This window comes from Rana temporaria, chromosome 11 (genome assembly GCF_905171775.1).
Source record: "Rana temporaria chromosome 11, aRanTem1.1, whole genome shotgun sequence".
Classification (NCBI taxonomy): domain Eukaryota; kingdom Metazoa; phylum Chordata; class Amphibia; order Anura; family Ranidae; genus Rana; species Rana temporaria.
In genome coordinates, this window is record NC_053499.1 from 132591995 (window position 1) to 132601888 (window position 9894).

Genomic DNA, 9894 nt, shown 5'->3' on the forward strand with positions numbered 1-9894 from the left:
CGTTTGCGTTCGGCTTTTTCCGGCGGATAGCTACCCCTGCTATATGAGGGGTAGCTAATGTTAAGTATGGCCGACGTTCCCGCGCCGAGTTTTAAATTTGTTACGTCGTTTGCATAAGTCCGTCGGGAATACGGATGGCCGTAAGTAACCTAGCCGCCGAAAACAATAGCGACGTCATTTGGAGCATGCGCACTGGGCCTTTTCATCGGCGGCGCATGCACAGTTAAATTGGCGCGGGAACGCGCCTGATTTAAATTGTACACTCCCCCTAGCCGCGGAATTTGCATTCCGCCGGGGGGAGTTAGGATCCGACGGTGCAATTTGCGAGGTAAGTGCTTGATGAATCATGCACTAGCCTCGCTAAATTGCACCGGCGGATCGTAAAACACGTAGATCTAGCGGATCTAAAGATCCGCTGATCTACATGAATCTGGCCCACTGTGTTTAAGTACTATAAACCGGCAATGAAAGCTTGAATATGGATAGTGGTACCCACCTCTCCTTCCAGGAGAAGACCTTTTACCATGTCACATGAAGGTTGTTGGCTCCGATTGTGGCTGGCAACTGTACTTTTTGAAGTTAGCCTGGTCATCAAAAACCCAGATTCCAGGAAACTGGCCAGGAGATAGCCACCTTGAGGCTGGTCAGCATGCAGTAGGGTCTTTGACGGCCACCCTGGTTTCAGGGAGCACAATGGTGATCAAGAATGTCTAGGTATGTTCTCCATAAACGGTGTGATTGTATTTGATTTCACAAATTAGATTGTAGATATACAAATACAGTAATACTTGTCCGTTTTCTTTGCAGTTTGGAGATGCTGGGTTGCGGGTTTTATCTGAACACCTCACTGCGCTGCAAGTTCTCAACCTGTGTGAAACTCCCGTCACAGATGCTGGGCTGCTGGCACTGAGCTGTAAGACGTCTCCCTTTATCATCCCACGTTTCTATAGTCCTCCGCTTATTTGTCTTTCTAGCGGTTTGCTATACTGTACATATATAACATTTCTCTATTTTATATTTAGCTATGAAGAGCCTCTGCAGCTTAAACATGAACAGCACCAAACTGTCGGCGGACACTTATGAGGATCTTAAGGTAAGCCCAGAATTTTTTTTATCTTCTATTATCTACTGTATATGCCAGGGGTCTCCAAACTTGTCAAACAAAGGGCCAGTTTTTTCTGTTTTTTACTCGGCACATTGCTGCGGACAGTAGAGAGCCGTGTGTTGTTTACCTACAGAGGGCTTTCTTCTGTCATTCGCTCAGCCAACGGGCAGGTTTCCGACATAAATCATTGGCTAGGACACACCGACCGACTTGTGCTGCAGCGAATGGCAGCACAGCCGGGGCAGCGCATGAGCGCCCCCTACCTGGAAGTGCTGGATCATGTACATCAGTGGTCCCCAACCTTTTTGGCACCGGGGACCGGCATTGTGGATGAAAATTGTGCCAAGGCCCGATGATGCGGGCCGACGATGCGGTTTTTCGCGGCCAATATGACAGGTGTTAGCACTTCAATCATCACAACACCATGGTTAATCAGGATGATTGAAGCACATTATTTTTATTATTATATTGTAATATAAAAATTAAATAGTTAAACTTACCATAATGCCGAATCTGCCACTAGATGCAGATTGCCAGCCACATGCCACCAGATGCAGATTGCCAGCCACATGCCACCAGCTGCAGATTGCCAGCCACATGCCACCAGCTGCAGATTGCCAGTCACATGCCACCAGCTGCAGATTGCCAGTCACATGCCACCAGCTGCAGATTGCTCACCTCTCGCTCTACCTGCCCTGGATGTCATAGCCGAGCGCTGCCGCTGTTGTCTGAGCGCTGCCGCTGCTGCCTGGCTTCACTCGCGGAGGGGGGGGGGCGCCGGGCTGAACAGAAGTGATGCGGGCGAGCAGTGGGAGAAAATGTCATCTCTCTGCTCGCCTGCTTCACCCCTAACTGTGTGGGCGGAAGTGCAGCGGGGCTGTGTGGGCGGAAGTGCGGTGATGGCGGCAATCTCTCTGTTCGCCCACCACCGCCGCACCTCAGATAGCGCAGGCTTCGCGGCCCACCAGCAAACAGGCTGCGGCCCGGTAGTGGGCCGCGGACCGGGGGTTGGAGACCCCTGATGTACATGATACATCAGTTCCAGGTAGTGGGCACGTGATCCAGCGCGTCTAAATCTGCGGTAGGCGGTCCACATGCGGTTACTCGGTATCTATTATCTTGTCATTAAAATCCGGAGTATTAACATCAGTAAAATATTACGTCTGTGTGCAAGAGGCCGTAAAGCTTTATATTCAGCCTATAGTTCTAGGACATCTGGGATGCACGAAAGAGGGTTTCTGGTTATTAAAGTTAAAAACGGGTACTGTTAGGCTGGATTTTCGGTTTTCATATATCAAAAAGGCTCGCTTTATTAAAGGCTTGTCTTTATTATTTCTACTGTTCTGTTACTGTAGGGTTCTTGCAAAAAGGTTGAATTTCCTTTTTGAAATGAATGGCTGAGTGCTGTACAGTATATCACTTGTGCATTTTTCTAATTTGGTCTCGCTTAACCTATTTATAATGTAGAACCTTCCTAACCAGCCTTGCAGCAGATGCCAGACAATGTATGTACCAGCTTATTACAACTGGAGATACAGAACTTTAATTATCCAGCTTTAAATTAATCAGCAAAGGCTTAAATCTCCACAAGATCCTAACTACCCCACGGTCCTATCCTGTCTGCACACACACCCAGCCATGTGACACGCTTGTTATTTCTGCCTGGAATTCTGTTCCATATATAACATTTCCTGGGTGTTGAGCGTCTTTTTGGAATACCTAGTTTATGCAGCGATAAAAATAACTCCCACACCCAAGCATAGAATGGCATGCTGCAGAACCAGCCTTTACAAAAGGATTAATATAAAGTTACATTTTGTACACTGATTTCTTTTTAATTTCCATGTTTTATGCCTAGTAAACTTAAATCAAAGTACGATATTTATTGTGCTATTTTACGGTGCTGGTAGCTACATTCATATGCATTCCTAAATATCTGAAACACTGAAGATGTGATTGAGAAAGGGAAAAAAAAAAGCGTGAAAATGTTTGACACTTAGGCCAGCCATAGACGGATCGAAATCCGGTCAGCGGGAACCGGATGAGTTTCAAGCCATCTACGGGCAGGCTGGTTGCACTAAAGTCAATCTATCAATTGACAACCACCCTGTCAGGTTTTAATAGCTGCTGGTGGTGATCATTGTATTCTGACAGCAGGGAAACCTCCTGCTGTCAGAAAGCAATATCGCAGCGGTAGAAATTCCATCAGTGCTGATGGGGGGAATCAAGCAATTTTCTTTCCTTCAACACATGTGGAATAATCTGTGGCATGTTTAACCACCTCCATACCGTCATATGACGTCCTGGGCTTTCAGTGATGATATCTGAGCAGCTGCAGGCATCATCCAGATATTGTTTTTTTCAGCCTGTTATTTCCTACACCATAAGAGTCATAATAGTGGCAGTTCAGCCGCTTGATTGTTCTTACCAGCAACGGGAGGGGACGTGCTTCTCTAGGCTCTCCCGTGCGATTAGGGACCTGGAGAAGGAATCCGCCAATGCTGGAAGGAAGTCCTAGATTAACAAGGGGACCATCTGTCCCTTGATTATCTCTATGACTCTCGGAGGCCCTGGCATGACGTTATGATGTCACGCCTGGGTCGTCGGAAGTAAACAAAGCTGAGATCTCAGCTAGAAAGCATCAGATCGTTAATTTTGTTTTTTTAATGATGCCTTCCAACCAGGAGGAGAGATGCAGGGTTTTATAGAACTCGCATCTCTCTATAAAGAGGACCAATCACGCACTATTCCTATTACAAGGGATGTTTACAAAAATGAAAGTGCCCCCATCTCTGCGAGCTTGCATGCAGAAGAAAACGCATACATAAGTCGCGCCTGTATATGTAAACGACGTTCAAACCACACATGAGGTATCACCGCAAACGTTAGAGCGAGAGCAATAATTCTAGCCCAAGAAGTTGAAGTTGGACTATGGGATTTACCATCACAGTAAGCTCAGTTTTTAAGTTAAAAATTTTAATTTTGATAAAACAAGATTTTATTTTTAAATAACTACACCAGTATAGTGGAAAAGTAGCCAATTCAAACATTTCTTCAACTCTGCACAATGGTGGAGCTATTGATAGAGTTTCTGACACCCTGAATAAATGTTGTGTAGCACTGCTAGTATTCCAATTGAGAAGCTGTAGAGAGCAAAGAACAGATCATCTCCAAGGCTAATTGAGTTCAGCTTTTTCCAGACCAGCTCTGGAAACCATATACAGAATGTTGTCTGCTGGTTCTAACTGCAGCCGCACTAAACCGATTTAATTTATCTGCTATCTACGTCGACTCCTCCTAAGTTACTGCTGTTCTAAGAGTGGCAGCATCTACCTGGGACCCGGCTGCAAAGGGGCACCAAAGCCCACGGTTGCCAACAATCCATTACTTTTTTGCTGCGCTATATAAGTCACTCACTCACTTTCTACCTCTAATGCCTGGTAGCTGCCTTTACAGCGCACATATTAGCTTGCAAATTATATTACGCTATTACAGAAGGAACAAAAAAAAAAACGTTGTTTTTTTTTTTTTTACAGCTCTTTACTGTGAAGATTAGGAGTAATCCACTTACACACACAGCTGAATAACTTCTCATGTTCAATAGCAAAAATAGAACAGGCTTAGCTAGTTATATACAGGCTGTCGCCAAACATGTAGGAAGTACTGGACTTTCTTCTTCAGAAGTCCACAATGCTTTGCAAACTGAGTGTCATGAATGCATTTTGTTTTGAATACTTACCGTATATACTCGAGTATAAGCCGGTCCCCCAGACAACAAACTTTGCACACTTGTAGAGGAGAAATGGGGCTACATGTGTACTTCCGACCGGTTGGTACCGGGTCCCCAAAGTCACCCGAGAAATTACCGTTTAACATGGGAGTCTATGAAAGGGGTGCCCGGCTTTGAAAAATTGGTGCTCCCCGGCTGTAGGTCCCCCAGACAACAAACTGCACACTTGTAGAGGAAGAGTGTGGCTACATGTGTGCCAAGTTTGAGTTTAAGGGGACCTACGGTCGGCCGGTACCGGATCCCCAAATTCCATGAGATCAGGCGCAAAAAGAAGACTCGAGTATAAGCCGAGGTGGCCATTTTCAGCACAAAAACATTTGCTGAAAAACTCGATTTGAGTATATACGGTACTTAAAATTAGTAGCTGTTTTACACACAGTTATCAAAAGGACATAAACCAGGGGTCTTCAAACTTTCTAAACAATGGGCCAGTTTACTGTCCTTCAGACTTTGGGGGGCAAGACTGTGGCCATGGGAAGTAGAAAATGTTCCATCATCAGTAAACAAATGCCCCATCGTTGTTGTCATTGGGTGGGAAGAATCATGCCCCATTGTTGGTCTTACTTGAAGAAACTGTGCCCCATGGTTGGTTTCATTGGGAGGAATTGTGCCACTTTGTTTCAGTGGGGGGGGGGGATTATTTCCTATTGTTGGTGTCAGAGGATGAAATATAATGTCTCAAGGGCTGGATAAATATCAAACAGTTTGGAGACCACTGATATAAACCATTGGTTTAAAAACGCGCACATTTTATTTACCGTATTTATCGCGGTATAACGCGCTCCCGCGTATACCGCGCACCCCTAAAGTGGCCCCCAATCCTGTGGAAATAAGTTTTTTTTGTACTTACAGTTTTGGTGTCTTGCGCGGCGTCCATTGGCGGCCTCGTCGGGTCCGTCTGCGGCTTCGGGTGTCCTCTTCGTCGGGTCCAGGGTCCGTCTGCGGGCTTCGGGTGTCCTCTTCGTCGGGTCCGGGGTCTGTCTGCGGGCTTCGGGTGTCCTCTTCGTCGGGTCCGGCGTCCTTCTGCGGCTTCGGGTGTCCTCTTCGTCGGGTCCGGGGTCCGTCTGCGGGCTTCGGGTGTCCTCTTCGTCGGGTCCGTCTGCGGGCTTCGGGTGTCCTCTTCGTCGGGTCCGTCTGCGGGCTTCGGGTGTCCTCTTCGTCTGGTCCGGCGTCCTTCTGCGGCGTCCTCGCGTCCTCCCCGCGCCGAGTTTTGAATACTGCGCCGACATATACCGAGCGCAGTACACTCGTGTATTGTCGGGCAGGCTCGGCAACACTCGCGCTCACGTCCTGTACGTCCAGGACGTGAGCGCGGAAGGAGCCGAGTCTGGCCGACTATACCCGAGTGTACTGCGCTCGGTATATGTCGGCGCAGTATTCAAAACTCGGCGCGGGAAAGCGGGTATCGGCGTATACCGCGCACCCACGATTTTGCTCTGATTTTCAGGGCAAAAAAGTGTGCGGCATACGCCGATAAATACGGTATTTGTTTTTTTAAACAAAAGTGTCCTCTTCCATGTCGAATCCTGCCCAAAGCTAGCATGCTTTCCTGCAGACGTGAACTGCCCACCATTTTTAAAATGCTGCAGTAGATCAGTTGCTGATAATAGTGGTAAACAATTGTCTTTCTCTTTACAGGCAAAGCTGCCAAACCTTAAAGAGGTGGATGTTCGTTACACAGAAGCCTGGTGATTTTCCACTATCAACCGAAGGAGGACATGTTGCCAAGTCTTTTTGGCTAGATGAGAAACTGTAGAGCAAGATACTTCTTGGACTACGATCCATGTTTTTGATTTTAGAGGTCATTTTTAAGTAGGGGGGATGGACTTATCCAGCCTGATACTTACAGCTTCAAGATTTCAAGATTAATCTAACGTAATTAAAGGATAACAAGGACTTTGTAGCTGCAAGAAGATCATACTGAGGAATCCTTCTTGGAATTTTTTTATTATTATTATTATTATTATTATTATGCCTATATGTTCATGCTGAGTGAGGGGAAGAAATTAAGAATGTCTATGTTCTGTATTTTTATTTTATTTTTTTTAATTTAGATCGATTGGATGGACTCATTCCGCTTTGACCTTTCACAGCGTAATGAGAACTCGCAAGTTCATAAGCGCGACAAGAACGATTGTCATCTTTGCACCTTTTTTTTCTTGCCCTTGCAACTGTTCTGCAAATTCATATTGTTGTAAATAGGATTTACTTCATTCACCTATTTAAAAAAAAAAAATGGTTCACACTCAGCGGGTCTGGGACCTGCTTTTTATTTATAAAATGTTAATTTTTTTTGCTGATAGAACTGTACAAAGTAGTTTGTTGCTGTCTTGTTGACTGTGTTATTAACGTATGTGTATTGTTTTTATTTTTGCTTTGATTTAAGAACAGAAAGCTTTCTTGAATAAATACCATGTTCATGTATGGTGTATTTGATATATATATATACATATATATCGCCTCAGCTGCAGGCTGTGTCAATGGCTTGGGGTAGAGAGAAAAAAAACCATTGCACTTTGTCATCTGATATTGGTTATATAATCATTGTGGCCTATGGTTATTGCAAGCAGTGCCCTCGTTCATGTTATCTTGTAAATATATGCCTGTATCTCATTGTTCCCTATGTTTGCCTTTTCTCCATTGTAAATTCAATTGCTTTCAGGCTTACCATCATTTCAAATGTTGACATACAGTATAAAATACTGATGTTGAAACACAGACATTTCTTGTGCGTTGGCTCTGTCCCTGTCTCAGTACAACATGTTTAAATACATATTGCTTGGCAGATCAATGCAAAGGCAGCAGAGATATTATGGGGGCTGTTACAAGCTCATTACAGCCAAAACTGATCTTACAAATCAGAGTAGATGCTGGCACCTTAACTTGCCCACTTGGTTTTATACTTCTTGAAAAGCTGCAGCAGTAAAAAGTACATTCCTACCAACATCTCCCAGAGCTCCAACAGTAAAATCTCTGCACCTGCAGTCCCAGCTCTGACCATCTACCAAAGGGGTCTCCAGTCTTTCTGAACAAAGGGCCAGTTAACTGTCCTTGAAGCTAGTAGAGGGACCAGACTGTGGCTAGTGAGATTAAAAAACACCATGATGTCCGTAAACGAAAGCAGTGTCCCATCATTGTTTTTACTGGAAGGAATAGTGCCCTATTTTTGGCATTCAAGGTAGGAACGGTGCCCCATCAGTGGTGTTTATGGGCGGCATGGTGCCCCCATCATTGGTATCTGTGGGGGGAATAGTGCCCCATCATTGGTGTCGGTGTGGGAAATGGTGCTCCCATAATTGGTGTCGGTGGGAGGAATAGTGCCCCCCCTATCATTGGTGTCTGTGGGAGGAATAGTGCCCCCCCTATCATTGGTGTCTGTGGGAGGAATTGTGCCCCCCCTATCATTGGTGTCTGTGGGAGGAATAGTGCCCCCCCTATCATTGGTGTCTGTGGGAGGAATAGTGCCCCCCATCTTTGGTGTCTGTGGGAGGAATAGTGCCCCCCATCATTGGTGTCTGTGGGAGGAATAGTGCCCCCCATCTTTGGTGTCTGTAGGAGGAATAGTGCCCCCATCATTTGGTGTCTGTGGGAGGAATGGTGGCCCATCCTTGGTATCTGTGGGAGGAATGGTGCCCCGTCATTGGTGTCTGTGGGAGGAATGGTGCCCCGTCATTGGTGTCTGTGGGAGGAATGGTGCCCCGTCATTGGTGTCTGTGGGAGGAAAGGTGCCCCTTCGTTGGTGTCAATGGATGGCATGGTACCCCACGGGCCACACTTTAAAGACCACTGATCTACCACAATCATAGTGCTCTCACTATTGAAGTTTAAATACATTTTACAGAGATGTTTGGGATTCTCTATGGTTGGTGGGCTTAGCTGGGATCTAAAATGGTGTAATGTTGCAATGGGCACCTCAGAGATGGCCACTGGGTAATTTGGCCCACCAGCAACTATCTAAGTAACGTATCAGTTTTGGATGGACCAAATTACTACTGAGAAAATTGGAGGGGTTGCCTCAAGCAACCAATCAAATTCCAGCTGCCATTCCTCCAGTTTATTTAAGTATGTCACAGCTAACACCTGGTAGGACAGGTATACTGCCAGGAACTTCACTTTTGGTCTCTGATATGCCCAGTAAGGCAACACAAAGAACAATGATGATGTGCAAAGTACATAAAACCGTAAGAACCAGTTAGATTCTACGTTACTGTAATCTGTTCAGTGAAAGATAATTTCTGATTGGTTACTAACAACACATTTTCTTGTACTTTCGTAATTAAGCCTGCATTTTTGTTCCATTCGTAAAATAGACATTTGTTATCCTTTATAAAATTAATGTTCTTTACACAACTAGATAACATTTATGCGCTTGTCTGGGAAACAGGTAACTCTTTTCTACTTTTAAAAAGAAATGCGGAGTAGTAGAACAGTTTACTATTCTTTTTACATTTACTTCAATACAGAGCCAAGGGCTGTGTGTATTCTAAGCCCTTATCTAAAATAATAGAATGGAAGTAGGGCTCGTAAGTCGTCCTAGCGGCCTATTTTCTTCCGTTCCTCCTGGAGAACCTGTCTAAATTTCCCTTCAACATGCTGCCAGTTCCAGTAACAGTTGCTGCATATGTACACATGTAAATTTAAATAAGCTTATATGCCTGTACACATATAAATGTGTAGTAACAGGGCACATTGTGCATATCATATGTATGAACTCTGATTTTTATATCCAACTATAGCATAGTTTATCTTTATACTGTGATAAAGCTTGAAAATCATACTGTTATAATTGCAGACAAATTATGTTGTCCCTGTGGACATCAATCTTTTTACATTCTGAGAACCCTAGCCATAAAGAAGTCACACTGGAGTTTTGAGTCCTGTGTAAAAACCACTACACCCTTTAGTATGCCTGCAGCTCAATTTATCATGTTCCAGTGCAGTTACATTCATCTATCTAATGAAGATGATCTTGCTTCCAGCTGAAATACATATTGAAAAA

The 9894-nt window shown here is 44.8% G+C and overlaps 1 protein-coding gene across 4 annotated transcripts in view; it reads left to right on the forward strand.

Moving 5' to 3' along the window:
- The window catches only part of LOC120917707 (c-Maf inducing protein), a 251803-nt gene extending 244472 nt beyond the window's left edge, over positions 1-7331 (forward strand). For all 4 annotated transcript variants that reach the window (XM_040329177.1, XM_040329178.1, XM_040329179.1 and 1 more), the window contains 3 exons: positions 808-913; positions 1023-1093; positions 6534-7331. In XM_040329177.1, the coding sequence (XP_040185111.1) occupies positions 808-913; positions 1023-1093; positions 6534-6587 (231 nt within the window). In that variant the 3' untranslated portion in view covers positions 6588-7331. The remainder of the gene's footprint in view (positions 1-807; positions 914-1022; positions 1094-6533) is intronic.
- The last annotated feature ends 2563 nt before the right edge of the window (positions 7332-9894 follow it).